The sequence below is a fragment of the Protopterus annectens genome, chromosome 13.part0 (genome assembly GCF_019279795.1).
Source record: "Protopterus annectens isolate FY-2018-M chromosome 13.part0, PAN1.0, whole genome shotgun sequence".
Lineage (NCBI taxonomy): Eukaryota > Metazoa > Chordata > Ceratodontiformes > Protopteridae > Protopterus > Protopterus annectens.
Window position 1 is genome coordinate 530,438,132 of NC_056747.1, and position 17,640 is coordinate 530,455,771.

General features: G+C 43.9%; 1 protein-coding gene across 1 annotated transcript in view; it reads right to left on the reverse strand.

Moving 5' to 3' along the window:
- Positions 1-17,640, reverse strand: part of LOC122787440 (4-hydroxyphenylpyruvate dioxygenase-like) — a 705,402-nt gene that overhangs the window by 465,024 nt on the left and 222,738 nt on the right. The window contains exon 5 of the mRNA XM_044054155.1: positions 15,113-15,155. Within this exon, the coding sequence (XP_043910090.1) occupies positions 15,113-15,155 (43 nt within the window). The remainder of the gene's footprint in view (positions 1-15,112; positions 15,156-17,640) is intronic.

Below are 17,640 nucleotides of genomic sequence, written 5' to 3' on the forward strand. Positions count from 1 at the left end.
CTCTGAGGATGAGTCAGTATACCTAGAGGCGTTTGGATCTCGGCCCTCCACCTCCTGGGTGTCTCCGCCTTCGACCCCTTATGCAGGTTATTGCACGAAGGCGTGGGCAGCTCCTGACTCTGTAGAGCCAGTCCCTAGGAGGCCTTCAAAATTTATCACTGCCCGTGTGACAAACAATTCCTTACTAAGGGTGTCCCGCTGATGCCATGGTGGTGGCTGCGGCCACCAAAAAGGAACTTGCAGATCCTTCCGTGCCCGTCCATCCTCCTAATAAGGACTCTAGGACCATGGATAGGTGCAGTGGCGGATGTTTTCCTCAGCGACCTTTGCTATGCGTTCGCTGAATTACCTATGTCACTTCACCAGACTCCAGAGGGATATCCTGAAGGAGCTGGGAGAAGTAGTTCAGGATCCTACAGCTGCAGGGGCTCAAGAAAAAATTGCTTCGCAGCTAGGAACCCTCAATTCCATTGCAAACTCCTCCATGCGGCTAATATCTTATGCTGCGGATGGGCAGTAGAGCCGCAGGTACAGGTGTGGCTCTTAGGCGCCAAGCCTGGATGCGGCTATGTGATTTTATGGATCCCTTTAAGGCGTCCTTCACAAATTCTCCCTTTGATGGGTCAGCTTTGTTTGGCCCTCAGGTGAAGGAAACCTTGACCAGGTGTGAGCAGGACGGCAAGACTCTTTCTGCTGTTGGAGTCTGTTTTCCACCCCTTCTAGACCTTATCCCAAAGGACAGAAGGCGGGAAGATGTGGTTCGTAAATCCCAAGGAGTCACGCCCGGATTCACGTGGTCAGTTTACCCTAGAGGCAGAGGGGTAACAACAACAGGCGCCGCTCTAGAGGCAGAGGGGTCCAAGAACCAGGGAAACAGGGAGCCTCTCTCTGACAAGCCCTTTCAGCATCCCTGAGGTGTTGCCCGGCTGTCCCTCCTTGGAGGCAGTCGGGAAGATTATCACTGTACCCAGAAGCCTGGCATTCCCTTCACTCAAGACAGATGGGTACAGTCGATCATATCCAAGGGTTACATAATTCCTTTCGAGGAAAGTCCTTCCCTCAAGTTCCCTTCCAGATGTACCACCGGTCTAAGGGAGATTGCAGAGTCAGAAATCTCAAAACTACTGCAAAAAGAGCCATTCAGCCAGTTACAATAGACCATTCAGAGCCGGAATCTACTCAAGGTTCTTTTGGTCCCCAAAAGACGGGAGACTGGAGACCAATATTGGATCTCAGCAGACTCAACAAGTCTGTCAGGAAGACAAGATTCGAATGGTCACTCTTCAGTCAATTCTGCCCTTCTTACAGAAGGACAACTGGATGTGCTCAATAGATCTTCAGGATGCGTACTATCACATCAAAATTCACAGACGCTCCAGGAGATTTCTCCGCTTCGGCTGGGGTCCAGTCATTTCCAGTTCAGAGCCCTGCCCTTTGGTCTCACTACAGCCCCAGAGTGTTCACCAAATGCATGGCAGTGGTCACGGCTCACCTGAGACGTCAAGGATTCCAGGTGTTTCCGTATCTCGACGACTGGCTCCTGTCAGCCACTACCAGGCATCAGCTTATACAAGCCAGGGATTACACAATAGACCTTTGTTCTCATTTGGGCATCTCAATCAACTTCGAAAAGTCATCCTTATCGCCCTGCCAGTCTATTACCTTCATAGGTGCAAACTTAAACACTGTTCGGATGTCAGCTACCCTTACAGAACAAAGAGTTTCAGACATTCAGACTCATGTCAGGATCATTCTGGCCAGCAAGAAAATACAGGCCAGAATGGTTCTAAAGGTATTAGGTCTCATGGCTGCGGCCATTACTCTTCTTCCCCTGGCTCGATTCTACATGTGCCTTCTTCAGTGGATGCTGTTCACACAGTGGTCATACCAGCAACTTCCAATGCGTCACCAGATTCTGGTGACACAGACATGCAAAGAGCATCTTGCTTGGTGGATCACATCGTCTCAGGTTCACCAAGGCAGGTACTTTGTACCCCCATCCCCGATAGCCACTGTCACCATGGATGCCTCCCTGATCGGGTGGGGGGGTCATTATCAGGGCAGGATGGTTCATGGGACGTGGCAGGCGTTCGAGTACCATCTACACATAAATGTCCTGGAGATGAGAGCAGTGCTTTTAACGTTGCAAGCCCTCAACGACTTTCTTCCCGTAGGGACAATTGCAGTCCACACAGACAACATGTCTGTAGTTTGGTATATCAACAAACAGGGCGGAACCAAGTCCTACCCCTTGTGTCGAGAAGCGCTCAGACTATGGCAATGGGCGATCTCCTCTCATCGGTTTCTGGTAGCAACGCATATCCCTGGGAAAACCAACATTATAGCGGACAGATTGAGCAGAGCTATCCTCATGCCTCACGAGTGGTCTCTCAAGCAATCTATAGTGGAGGAGATTTTTCTGGAATGGGGTCGTCCATGTTGCGATCTTTTTGCTGCTCCCCGAAACAGCAAATGTCCAGACTTCTTCAGCCTCTTCCCTCTATCAGGCCATCCCCCCAGAGACGCTCTGACCCAGGATTGGCCCCAGGGACTTCTTTATGCCTTCCCTCCATTTCCTCTGATCCCTCAGGTGATCCAGAAAGCTACCGTGTTGAGAGCCAAATTGATTCTCATTGCCCCTTACTGGCCTCGACAAGTTTGGTTCCCGTTCCTCCATCATCACCTTTTGGTGCAGCCGTGGCATCTGGACCCAGTGCCAGATCTTCTGATTCACCAATCGGGTCAGCTGCACCGGTCTATCCCTTCTCTCAACCTCACAGCATGGTTGCTCCACTTCCTTCCTTAGCCAGGCTTCCTTTGATCTCTAACCCAGTTAGAGACATCTTAGTAACCGCTAAAATCCTCTACCAGGAGGATTTATACAAGCAAAAGGAAACGTTTCTCTTATTGGGCTAAGGCCCAAAATATTGATCGCTTTACTGCCCCTGTTCAGGCAGTCCTGGACTTCTTAGCAGAGATTTTTCATGCAGGCTCCTCTTCTTCCACAGTCAGAGTTCAATTGGCTGCTATTTCCAATTTTCATGTCGGGATAGCAGATCATAATATTATGTCCCATAGGCTCTGCAGGGCCTTCTTGAAAGGAATTTTCCTACTAAAACCTCCAATCAGGAATCCTCCTCCTCAGTGGGATCTAAATTTAGTGCTGACATCCTTGATTCTTCCCCTTCGAGCCAGCTGTTTCTTGTTCCTGAAATATCTTTCTTGGAAAACTTTATTCCTAGTGGCTATTACATCTGCCAGGAGGGTGTCTGAACTTCATGCTCTTTCGGTTCGACCCCCTATTTGGTTTTCACAAAGACAGAGTATCTTTGAGAACTAATCCAACCTTTTTACCTAAGGTCGCTTCAAAGAACAATCTGAATCAATCCATTGATCTCCTGTATTTTTCCTAACTATTCAGATAGAGCTGAACAAAAGCTACATTATCTTGATGTCCACCGTCAACTTAGATATTATTTGGACAGAACAAAAAATTTAGAAAATCTGATCAACTTTTGTTTCCTATGCGGATAATAAAAAGGCCTTCCTGTTTCTAAAGTGACCTTGTCCAGATGGCTTTCTTGGTCATCTCTGAAATTTATAGCTCAGGGGAAAACAGCTGTGCTCAAAACCTAAAGCACATTCAACTAGGAGCTTAGCTACTTCTACAGCTTTTCAGGCTAGTCTTCCTTTGAACACTATTTGTGCAGCTGCCACTTGGGCCACTCCTCACACTTTGTTTCCCATTACAAATTGGACTTGGCCTCCAGGGACAGAGCCAGTTTTGGCTCTACAGTCCTCAAGAGTTTGTTCCATTGAGCCACCCAGGATAGAGGTGCTAGGACGGTCCCATCAAGCAAGAATGAAGGCGAGATTGACAGCTTAACATTAAGAAGTTATGTACCTACCATAACGTTCCATGTTAGTTGTCTTCTCTGGCCTTCTTTCTTGCGACCCTCCCTCCTTCCCCCTGGCCTGGACAGACCTTGTTATAAGAAACTGTTATGCTGAAGACCATTCAGACCTGGTCCTTCTTCCATCTGTAAGTTTTCTTTCTTCCTTTGGGAAGTATTTTATGCTTGGTGCTATTGCCCTTTGTCAGCAAACGAGATCTGGGTACTTACCGCCTTGCATCATGGGATATGGGGCTGCCTCGAGCTGGTAAAAGTGACTCTCGAGCTTAGCAAGTGCCGAGTCGGAGCCGAGGGATCGGCTCCGAACCCATCAAGCAAGAAAGAAGGCGAGAGAAGACAACTAACATGGAACGTTATGGTAGGTACATAACTTCTTATTATTGCTCAATCTATTCCTATGCTAACTATCATAAGATACGTCTGTGAACTGGTGTGATTACCTGTGATGTCACTGACATTAGTGGACTATGGTATTTTCATTAAAGCTGTCTTACACTATGTATTCACTTGCTAAGGACTGCACAGCTGTCATTAAGGCAGGGATAGTTTTAATGTCAGTTCATAATTTTTTGATTGTCACTTTGATTGCAGTGTTTTCTGGGCCTGCATCATTGATAGCATGTGAAGTGCTAGATGTTTCTGGAGTGGGATATCTTTGTAATGCCTGTGTTTGGACTTAACAGTGCTTACCTCTTCCATAGCACTAATGCTTGTTGACACTGTTGGTAATGCATGGGAGATTATGGAGAATGCTGTCAACACTGATGATTTCTGAGGGGAGCCTGTGTTATAATAATTCATCTGCAGGACATTTAGAATTGATTTTTGTTGATGGAATATGGCATTATGGATTACATTTTGGCTCCTCTGTTACTTATATGAGTAGTTTATGTGTTCTGCTTTCCTACATCATGTTTTGTTTGATATGGATTATTTTGGTGGTGTGTGGTTTAACTTTTTGCTTCCCAGAGGCACCTCTATCTATGGGAGTGTTGGTGGATTGTCATGTGTTATGGAGTGCATCTACATGTAATACACTCATTATGTTTATTCTGCATTGTTTTATTGGTATTACTGTATTTATACCTCTACTTTTATTATTAAATGTTTACATTTTTTAAAGCAATTTATAGCTCTGTCTTCCGGGAATCATTCTGCTCAACTCTGAACCTGTGTGTCACATTTTTTTGGCACATGCATGGTACTTTCCCTTATTATGCCGAAACTTATGGATTTTTTTCCCTACCTTTTGTAAAGCTGCCTACAGATACTTGTAGGTTGATGAGTTTAATTCTTTGAGCAGTCAAACTTGTTGGCTTAAAGGTGTGGGCAGGGTGGCAGTCAATTAAAATAATACATAGGTGGGCAAGCAGACAAATGGATAGATAGATCATTCCATTAATTCCATTTGTAAGGGGGGCTGGTACCCCTTAACCCTATCTCAGAGTGTTTTAAAGATTGTATTTAATGAAATAGTATAACAGATGATAGATTATGTAGCATTTAATTGCCTGGGAATCACTCTCCAGTCTCCTGCATCTGTCAAAATGATGTGGCTGCTATCAAGTATGCTACATTATTTTGACAGGTATGGAGAAATACTGGTAAGGTCCAGTGGTCTTCATTACCACTCAGATGTCTTCTTTTATGTAGCAGTCCATACCCTTGCTGGCAGGTGACTGAATGACAGCTATTCCACAGCTGCTCAGAAGCTTGCTGTCATATTGTTTTTGCCCCTTCTCTGACTGGTACAACTTGGCTGAATGCCTTTCCTGTAGCCATATTCTAGCAGGTTTTTGCTGTTTAAACCCGGGTCACTAAAGCTGGAGTGAGACGCCCTCTCCTTCTGAGACATGAAGGTGGCCTTTACATGAATATAATTTGACTCATTTTGAATGGGATGCCTGTGATCTTCAGTAAATGCAAACTATTGTCAAACCGTTAAAATGAATGAGAATACTGTTTTTTTAAGTAGAAGGTTTTAACAAATGTGGTGAATTGTTAAAACAAAGAAGATTACTTTATATTACAAATTGAGCCTACATTACAGTTTATGGACGTATTAGGTGTATTATTAAATAAGGGCATGTCTGAGATTTAATATCTCAAAAACAATTTAATAATTTAAAAGCAAGTAGTTACAATTCCAGCATTTTGTTGTCTGCCAAAAATTCACAATAGTATAACAGTGCAACATGATCATGTAAGGGTTACAGCAAATGGTTCTGCAACATAGAAGATGGGTAGATTAATCTAAACATTTCATGGTTGTAAGAATATTCTTTTTTCTTTATTCAGAGTCATTTGATGTAAAAAGAAAATGAAGCCACTTACTTGAGTATCAGGTATATGCTGGGCAACAATATGTATAATGTTACTTTACACTTTGATTCAGCATAGTTTTGGCTAAGAAGCAATGAATCATTATTTCAAGAAGGGACCTAAAACTAATGACGCTTAATGGTATTAATTTTCTTTTTAGTGCTTAATAACTTCATAGGATCCACCACAAGTTGACAAAAATCTAACCTGCTGACTAAATACTGGACAAATCAAATGTGTTACAAGATGCAACAACCAAATTTCAGGTGAAATCATGTTAAGTATTTTATTTATTTATTTATTTGAATAGATCAATCCCCTCTGCACCCTATGTAGGACTTTACTCTCCCCATATCCCTTTCTTATTCAGGAAAATAGAAAACATCCAGAAAGTGTGAAACATCACTCCTAGGACATTTGATTAAAAGATCAAAAGTCTGAATTCATAATTACGAACACACTTTAACGAAAGTGCTTTAACTGAAAAACCACTTTCGTTAAAGTATGTTTAAAAAAAAAAAAAAAACATTAAACCTACTGCTATGCAGCAGAGCAAGCCCTCCTGCACCCCCCATACACCCCTACTTTAATATTCTCACTCCGAGATTGCACTACAGTGGCGAAAAGGGAATTTTCCCTTATCCGCACCGTAGTACGACCGGCACAACAAGTATACTTATCTAAAAGTGCTGCTTCGGTGAACAGCACTTTTGGTTAAGTATGCTTGGTAATTTATGTTTCAGTGGAAAGTGCAGTTGGGGATCTGTACTGATCCCATATATATATATATATATATATATATATATATATATATATGTATATATATATATATATATATATATATATATGTGTGTGTGTATGTATGCATATATATATATATATATATATATATATATTTATATATTTATGTACACACACACACACACACACACACACACACACACACACACACATAAGTCATTCCGGGAAATTAAGTTAAAATGAGATTGACTCATCCACTGAATCTTGCTGATTTGTATATCTCTGTAGTTTTACATTTGACCCTGCTTTTCTGTTTCTGGGGAAAAGGGACTTCTATTGATTTTTCTTTTACACTCCCTCATGTCAATATGTGAAATGTTTGATTGGAAACACATTTTTGTACAGCAGTTTTTAAAGGAAAGTTCTTATGTGCTCTTATTTATAGATTATCTCTTGTTTATGTATGATAATTAATCTGAATATGAGGAGCTCATTATGATTTAGAACAAAATAGATTTTGTAGTAATTTAACATGTGGAACCTCATAATCAGATACATTATTTATATGGGATCTTAATGACAGTGTAAGGTGATATTAAGACATGACTATATTATAAGCATACATTGGCAAATACCATTTTATGTTACCGGCAGTGCACAGCATTAGTAAGTGTGTCATGAATTCCAGAAGGTGTATATGTGTGTATATATATATATATATATATATATATATATATATATATATATATATATATATATATATATATATATATATATATATATATATATATATATATATCTACACACCATGGGAGCGTTTTATAGGGAGAGGAGCTGAAATGTATTAGGAATTGCAAATGCTGGAAGAATTCCACATAATTCATATTTGTGTGGTCACTGTACTTTGGAGTATATGACAGTTCAAAGTTTTCAGAAATGACTCATTGACCCTCATCTAATTCATGTGCATGTGTGTATGTATAAATATACAATTCTGTGAAGATCTGTATGAAATTTGAGTATTTTATGCTACGCAGTGCTGTACAACAGATTAATTATTTTGACTTTACATGTACAAGAATCTACTGATCTGATTTTTACAGTGTACATATATATGAGATCAATCAGTATGATTCTGGATGGTTGAAAATAACAGATGTTAAGTTGTCTAGCTCGCCTTCATTCTTGCTGGTTGGGATCGGAGCCAATCCTCGTCTCCGACTTGGCCATCTTCAATAGCTTGAGAGCTGTTTACTGGCTCGAGGCTACCCCTTATCCCATGATGCCTAGCGATAGCTACCCAGATCTCGTTTGCCGCTTCAGCTGCGAGGTATCGTTTTTCTGGCTCAGGCTCGTATAAAGTTTTTTGTATAACTTTCTTACTCTAGAATTCAACACTTTTAGTCTTTTATTATTAACGTTAGTCTTGTTTTGTGATAGTGTTTAGTTGTAGTATCCCTTCTTTTTTCTTGTAGAACTCGGTTAACTTAGAGAGTTCTCCCCCACCCCTAATCCCCACCTCTTCTTATCAGGTTAGCCGTTTAGGTTAGAGGCTTTCCTTCTACCTTTCTCTCATAGGCTAGCCGTTTAAGTTAGAGGCTTACCTATTTACAAAAAAAAAAAAAAAAAAACTTTAGCTATAGTCTTATAGTAGAGTGTGTTTTTTGTGTAAACTGTATATTGCTTCTGGTAGTTGTTGTTACAATTGTTGTTTTCCTCCTTAAGGATGTCAAAGGAATCTAAGGTTTCTGGGTTCAAGAAGTGTGACTCATGCTGTCAGAAAATGTCTCTGATAGATGGGCACACTTCTTGCGTCTATTGTTTAGGTGCTGTGCACCTGCAGGACTCATGTTCTATCTGCCATGCCTTTAGTCCAAGAGTCCTGCAGGAGCGTAAGAATAAGCTTATTCTTAGGGGTCTTTTAAAACCCCAGGATTCACCGGCCAAGAGCTCTCAGCCTGTGAAATCCCCTAAACCCACCAAGCCATCGGCTCCAAGTTCGGAGCCATCTTCGGTTCAGATTTTAACTTCCACTTCGGTTCCGGCTGGCACCGACAAGACAATCTCCCCGTTGGCTCCATCAGAGACTTTGGAGCCATTGCGGAGCCACAAGAGGCTGAGTTCCCCTTTACTAAAATCGGTGCATTCGGTTCCTTGGTCTCCTTTACTTCAGAGCGAGCGTAGTCACCGATCCTCTCACTCCACTCGATCCTCTAGGCTGTCGGATCACGATGTGGAGAAAGTGGTCATTAGGTTACTAAAGTCGCAGGCACTTGCCAAGATGTTGTCCAGCCCTCCTCAACAGGTGTCGGCTCCGCCCACTTCTCTCGATGTTCCTCCTCTGACTCCAATGAGTTCGGAGCCAGAGTTCATTGGGGTTCGAGTAGTAGAACTGTCGGCTCCGATCCCCACGGTGGTGCCGTCCGTCGAGGGATGTGGGCGCTAGGGCTCCCGCGTTGGCTCCGAGGGGGCGAGTGGCATCGGACCCTTGTCCGACCCCGTTCTCCCTCTTGGAGCTTCGGCGCAGGTAAGCTCGGCTCCTGCATCGGCCTCGGAGCCGTCTCCCTCAGTGCAGAGAAAGATTTTTATTTCCTCAGAACTGGAACTTTCTCTGCATCGTGGCAGGGACGCCTTTGATGTCATGAGGAGTGTGCTGGCCACATAGTCAGCTCCACTACAGCCCCACCGGCTCCGTCCCCTGTAGTGCCTGTGCCAACTTCTGCTCCTTCTCCAGCCCCAAGCGTAGGGAACCGATGCTCCAGGACACCCCATTGGGTGTTTCCTCTTCTTCCGAAGCCTCCCCTGATCATTCAGAGGAGCCCCCTCGTAAGAAGAAGTGCAAGAGGAAGCACATTGACTCCCCCGAGTCTGTCACTTCTGATACAGACTTAGATGATTCGGAAGGGTCCCCGAGATCCCTCTCTGAAGATGTTTCCTTCTCGGACATCCTAGAAATGCTTAAGCAGAGGGGGAACTGGAATCCCCTAGCCCCTACTGAAGATGAGTCTGTATTTCTGGATACTTTCAGTTCCCGACCTTCCACCTCCTGGGTTTCTTCGCCGTTGGATACACTTATGGCAGTGGTGGCTCGAAAGGCTTGGTCAACTCCGGATACAGTGGAACCAACTCTGAGGAGACCTGGTAAATTCATCGCAGCACCCCAAGATAAGCAATTCCTTACTAAAGGTGTTCCTGTTGATGCCATGGTGGTAGCAGCAGCCACCAAGAAAAAGTTACCGGAGACCTCTTGGTCTGCCCATCCTCCTAACAAGGAGTCTAGAACGATGGACAGATACGGGAAGCGAATGTTGGCTTCAGCGACCTTCTCTATGAGGTCACTGAACTACTTATGTCATTTTACCCAGCTTCAGAGGGATCTCCTTAAAGAGCTCGGAGATACCCTTCAAGATCCATCAGCTGAGGGAGCTCAAGCTAAAGTATCTTCCCAGCTGGCGATGCTTAATTCTGTAGTTAACTCCTCCATGAGGCTCATTTCCTATGCAGCCGATGGTGCGAGTAGAGCCGCAGGTACGGGTGTGGCCCTTAGGAGGCATGCATGGATGTGACTGTGTAACTTTGCGGAACCCTTTTGAGCGTCCTTCACCAACACCCCCTTTGATGGTTCCTTTCTTTTTGGACCACAGGTGAAAGACACTTTGACTAGGTGTGAGCAAGAAGTCAAGACTCTCTCTGCCTTGGGAGTCCATTTTTCCACTCCCTCTAGACCTTACCCCAAAGGTCAGAAGAGTGGCAAGATGTGGTTCCGAAAATCCCAGGGAGCCTTGCCTGACACGCGTAGCGATTTTTCCTCCAGAGGCAGAGGGGGAAACAATAATAACAGATGTCGCCCTTGTGGCAGAGGGAGTCCGCAGAACCAGGGCAACAGAGAATCTTTCTCTGATAAGCCCTTTCAGCATCACTGAAGGGTTGGCCGGCTGCTCACCTCTGGAGGCAGTTGGGGGAAGACTTTCACTGTACCCAAAAGCCTGGCAAAATTTAACGCAAGACAGATGTGTACGGTCCATTATATCCGGAGGTTACAGAATCCCCTTCCATCAACCCCCCCCCTACCGTCAAAGAAATCCCTTCCAGATGTTCCACCCAATCTGAAGGACCAAGCAGTAATAGAAATTTCAAAACTGCTAGAAAAAAAAGAGTCATCCAGAAAGTCCCGGCAGACCTGCACAGATCTGGAACTTACTCAAGATTTGTTTTGGTACCAAAAAAGACAGGGGACTGGAGACTGATTCTGGATGTCAGCAGACTAAACAGGTCTGTACAAAGAACAAAGTTTTGGATGGTCACACTACAGTCCATTCTACCCTTTCTGGGTCAGGACAATTGGATGTGCTCGATAGAGCTTCAGGATGCGTACTACCATATCAAGATGGACAGGTGCTCCAGGAGATTTCTTCGCTTCTGGCTGGGAGCCAGTCATTATCAGTTCAGAGCTCTGCCCTTTGGTCTCACCACAGCCCCCAGGGTGTTCACCAAATGTATGGCAGTGGTCAAGGCTCACCTGAGACGTCGAGGATTCTAGGTGTTTCCATATCTAGATGACTGGCTCCTCAGTGGTACTACCAGACATCAACTCCTACAAGCCAAGGACTACACAATCACAATCTGCTCTCAGCTAGGTATTACAATAAACTTTGAAAAATCTGCCTTGTTGCCCTGTCAATCTATCACTTACATAGGAGCAGACACAAGGAACATGTTTGCAAGGCTACCTCTAGAAAGCGTGTCTACAATTCGTCAGCAAGTACAGATTCTAATGCAGAGCCAAAGGATCCAAGTCAAGTTCGTCCTTCAAACTCTGGGTTCCATGGCAGCAGCCATTCTTCTAATCCCACTGGCCCACTTTCATATGAGGATCCTTCAGTGGCTTCTGTTCACACAGTGGTCTTTCCAAGAGCTGCCCATGTCTCACATGATCCTGATTACAGAAGCATGCAAAAGGCACCTTTCATGGTGGATGGTCTCCCCACTAGTGTCTCAGGGCAGACCCTTCATTCAGCCCCCTCCGGTAGCCACAGTGACCACAGATGCCTCCCTGATAGGGTGGGGGGGCATTATCTGGGCAGGACAGTCCAAGGCACTTGGCAACCTCACGAGTACCATCTGCACATAAACGTCCTAGAAATGAGAGCCGTGCTCCTAGCGTTGCAAGCCCTTCTGGACTCTCTTCCTTCTGGGACCATTGCAGTTCAAACAGACAATATCTGTCGTGTGGTACATCAAAAAGCAGGGCGAAACCAGATCCTACCCCCTGTGTCGAGAAGCACTCAGACTGTGGCAGTGGGCGATTTCCTCCCAATGTTTTCTGATTGCGACGCACATCCCTGGGAGGTCCAATGTCATAGCGGACAGGCTCAGCAGAGCTATCCTCATGCCTCACGAGTGGTCTCTGAATCAGGAAGTTGCGGATCTTATCTTCCGCAAATGGGGACAGCCTTGCTGCGATCATTTTGCCACCCCCTTCAACAGCAAATGCAGCAACTACTTCTCCCTTCTTCCGCTTCCAGGTCACACACCCAGAGACGCTGTAGTCCACGATTGGCCTCAGGGACTTCTTTATGCCTTTCCTCCATTTCCCCTGATACAAAAACTCATACAGAAAGCAATATCGTTGGGTTGCAAAATGATTCTCATTGCCCCCTGCTGGCCTCAACAGATATGGTTCCCGTTCCTGCACCATTACCTTCTCAATCAGCCCTGGACTCTGGACCCGATTCCAGATCTACTGATCCATCAATCAGGCGAGTTGCATCAATCCCTCCAAACTCTCCAGCTCACAGCTTGGTTGCTCCATTTCCAACCTTAGCCAGGCTTCCCAGCATTTCCCAGGCTGTACGTGAGATTATTGTCTCCCCTCACAAGTCCACAACCAGGAAAACTTATGCTAGTAAATGGAAACGTTTTTCTTGTTGGGCAGAGGCTAGAAACGTAGATCCCTTTTCAGCCCCAGTCCATGAAATTCTGGAATTCCTAGCACAACTTTTTCATTCTGGGTCCGCTTCGGCTATGATCAGGGTTCAATTAGCGACCATTTCTAGCTTTCATGTTGGGTTGTCAAATTCTAACATTATGTCTCATAAGCTCTGTAAAGCCTTTTTGAGAGGGACGACTCTCCTTAGGCCTCCAGTGAGAAATCCCCCTCCTCCTTGCGATCTTAATTTGGTCCTAACTTCCTTAACTCTTCCCCTTTTGAACCAGCAGTGTCCTGCTCCATTAAGTTTTTATCTTGGAAGACGCTCTTTCTGGTAGCTATTACTTCAGCCAGACGCATCTCCGAACTTCAGGCACTATGTGTTCATCCTCCATACTTGGTTTTTCATAAGGACAGGGTTGCTCTGAGGACTAATCCTTCTTTTCTTCCTAAAGTCTGCTCAGAAAATAATTTAAACCAATCTACAGACCTTCCTGTGTTTTTCCCTATTCACACCAACAAGGCAGAGTACAAATTACACCAATTGGACGTTCATAGACAATTGCGTTTTTACCTACACAGAACTAAGGAAATAAGGAAGTTGGACCAGCTATTCCTTTCTTATGGCTTAGGCAAACAAGGTCTCCCAGTTTCCAAGGTGACCTTATCTAGATGGTTGTCTCACACTATTACTTTCATTTATCCCTTAAGAAACAAAGAGTTACCTATCAAACCGAACAGTCATTCTACTAGGGCCTTGGCCACCTCTGTAGCCTTCCAGTCTAGGTTGCCCATGGATTCTATCTGTGCAGCTGCTAAGTGGGCAAATCCTCATACCTTTATTTCTCATTACAGGCTGGATATGGTGTCCAGGAGCAGAGCTGACTTTGGTTCCACTGTTCCAAGAGTCTGTTCCAGTGAGCCACCCAGGATATTAGGTGCTAGGGATGCTGTCCCAACCAGCAAGAACGAAGATGAGATAGACAACTTAACATAAAGAAGTTATGTACCTACCATAACGTTCCATGTTAGTTGCCTTCATCTCGCCTTCTTTCTTGTGTCCCACCCTCTGTCCCCCTGTTCTATTGGACCAAGAGGAGTTTTTATTTCACTGGCTGGGTGTTCTCTGGTTTGTTTCCTCTACTGACTTAGAGAATATGGCAGGTATAGTCAGCCTATTTGTTTTGGACTGGTTTTTCTCTTGCTATGTCTGGAGTTAGCTATTTCAAACGAGATCTGGGTAGCTATTGCTAGGCATCATGCAATAAGGGGTAGCCTCGAGCCAGTAAACAGCTCTCGAGCTATTGAAGATGGTCGAGTCGGAGCCGAGGATCGGCTCCGATCCCAACCAGCAAGAAAGAAGGTGAGATGAAGACATCTAACATGGAACGTTATGGTAGGTACATAACTTCTTTTTCATATACAAGCAGGTGGTACAATAATTCATGTGGTCATATGTGTGTGGGTGGTTTGACTTAAATGAATTGTTCACCAAATAATATAGTCAAAATCTCAACAGTTTTTATGCCTTTGTCCACCTCAATAATCAAGTTATTCTATATTTTATTAAGTACTCATATATTTATGCTCCTGCTACTGGCAATGTCAAACACTTCATGTAGTTGGTGTTTAACCCCTCTCCCAGGTAAAGTTAACCAGGAAATATAGCTCTAAGGTTATCTTAAATAGTGAGTAAGAACAGAAGGGCAATGAGATGGTTATCTATTATTTACATCTGCTAATGTCTTCTGTCTTTTCTTCCTGTTCCAGCAAAACAATGACTCACTGATCTCACAGGCAGACACACACACAAACATATTGTTAGGCAAAGTTGATGAAAGACACTTTCTTCCTGTTTTGGGTGCAACTACTCTCTGAAGAACAGAAGTGGAGTACTTGGGCAGATAAATGCCTCACTTCTCACACTATAAGAAAATTATCTCTGTCTTGCATCATCTTTGTCCACTTAGAAAACATTAGCGCTCTAAGTTCTGTCTTAACTGCTTGTGGTCAAAGTCTACTAGGGTAACTTTTTCAAAAGAGGGTGTAATTCCATCTCAGTACTTTAAACAAAAGATATGCTGAAACATAATAAAAGTGGGGCCCTAAGGGCTAATGATTGTTTGGGATATTTTTGAAGAATTTTCTGTGTGGATATGGTTTGATAATGTTTGGGTAGCAGGACACATTGAGTTTAATTGCTTACCTTCATTGCCAGGATTTAGTGCAGACTGGAAAACAAACCGGATCTGTAAAATACAAAAACAAGAGTACAATAAGTAATGTTTTTTTTTTTTTTTTGCTTTATCTAAGAGATTATATTTTCTCAACTATTTCTTTTCTCCAAACTAATATGACACCAACTGCAGGTTTTCAAAAGTGTCATGTGTTTAATTAACAAAGTATCTGATGTTGTCATTTTCATTCATTCCTCAACTCGTGAGTCTTTGATCTAACCTTGGATCCAACTTGGCAGCATTTACCAGGCTGTCAAGCTCCTCCCTTTACCCACAATGCCCCACTCTCCTGGTATACCTTAGATCTCATTTGCTGCCACATTGTTCGGATGCAGATTTCTGCTCTTGAGCTATGGAGTTTAACCAGATATTATGCCCTTTTTTGTGAGGCTTTTGTATTTAGCATTGCTTTCCTCTTTCTTCTTTACCTCTAAACAAAACTTGCTTGACATTCTAACCCTTACCTTTCCTTTCTTCTGCCTTTCTTTCTACTTGTGCCAGGGTACTCTCCCACATACCATTGCTGGTATTCTTTCCCTCTTGTTCTGTCTACCAGATTTCAAATACCATTGTTGCTATGTTTTCCTTAACAAAAAAAAGCCTGTATCTCACTTTTGTGTCTTAGGAGGAATAAGTCAGTTTTGTTTTGTCAATATGGCTGATAAGCCTACTGGCTTTAAAAAGTGCATCTTCTGTGGTCATAATATCCCTAGCTCGGATGCCTACAAGGAGTGTGTATATTGTTTGGGTGCTGCCCACCTAGATGTAGACTGTTTCATTTGTTCCGAGTTCAACTCCCATGCTTTAAGTAATAGAATGAATAAGTTGGTTTTGAATGGCTTGCTACCTTCTACCTTTATTTCTGCCTTGGCTGGGACTCAAACACTATCTAGTAAATCTGACAAAGGGAAGCCTGGCTCTGCTCCAAAACAAAAGGAATCCAGGAAATGGACAGCTAATTGTTCTCCCCATTTAGCTCTGATTTCTATGCCACCAGATAAAGTTACCAATACATCGGATATGACACCTTTCTTGGATCCTACTGTGTTGAGATCCAAGTCTCATTGGATCTGATCTCCACTTTTCACTCCAGATATGATATCTCCTCAGCTCCATTCACCTTTCTTACGCAGGAAACCTAGGAGATCTTCCAGACCACCTTCTACTATTTCATTCCTTAGGTCTTCTAGGAGCTTGTCTGATGCAGGGGTGGATAGGATTATGAGGAAGTTTCTCAGTGCTCAAGTACAGATGAGGTGATTCCATCTCTGCCTCACATCGGAGCCATGAGCCTGCCATCCTCTCAACATCATGTTGCATCTCCTTCTACAATCCGACCAGTGTTTTCAGAACCATTAGATCTGAGTTCTTCAAGGATGTTTTTTCAGATATGAAGACTGCTCATTCTTCTACTCAGACCATCCCCTTAAGTTGACCAGCTCTGACCTGTTTGGATCAGGATGACTCTCAGAGCCAAAACATCGGTGCCAGTTCTGGGGTGTTAGGATTGACTCCAAAGTTGTCTCTCGGCATCTTGGCGTTGGATAGTTCTGCTCTGACTCTCTCCTCGAGGCAGGAACCCACAGGGATCCAAAGTTTGGTGCACATAGCTTTAGTGCCAGTGTGACCAGCTGCTGTCTCTCCTGGAATTTCTACCTTTGAGATTGTGGAGAGGCCCTTGTCTATTTTCAGAGAGAGGACATTCTTATCCTGTTTTGATCCTACTCTCCCTCCACTGACTTTGAGCTCTGATCCTCTCATGCCTTTTCCACCAAGACAGTCTTCAGCCAGTCCTCATCCAGGACTCACCACTTCCAGTACTTTACCAGACCATCCCACTGGTGAGGTCCCTAGAAAGTGAACATGCAAAAGGAGTCACCTAGATTCCACTCAGTAATCTGTCACTGAAGACACAGACTTCAGTGAAGGGGAAGGGCTCCACCAACTCTTCACCTGATGATGTTTCTTTTGGAGAAATCCTGGAACTTCTTAGATAGAGAGGTAAATGGTCCTCTGATACTCCTTCACAAGAGGAGTCAGTGTTTCTGGAAACTTTTGGGACTGGCCCAGGTACATCTTGGCTGGTCCCTCCAGCTGATGATTTGAACAGTCTTTTCTCTCACCAATCCTGGAAGGAACCCAATGCATACAGTGTAACCCATACCTAAGAGGCCAGACAAGTTTATAGCTCCTCCTAAAGACAGGACCCCAGTGGAGCAAGGGAGACCCTAGAGATGCCATGATGGTGATGGCTGACATTAAGAGAGAGCCTGCAGAACAGAGCTTGTCTATCCATCCCCCTGATAGAGAGTTCAGGGCCTTGGACATTGTGTATATTGTTTGGGTGCTACCCACCTAGATGTAGACTGTTCCATTTGTTCTGAGTTCAACTCCCATGCTTTAAGTAATAGAATGACATGTATTCCTCAGTGAGCTTTGCCTTTCAGTCACTGAACTATTTGGCACATTTCACCAGACTACAAAGGGATTTGGCCAA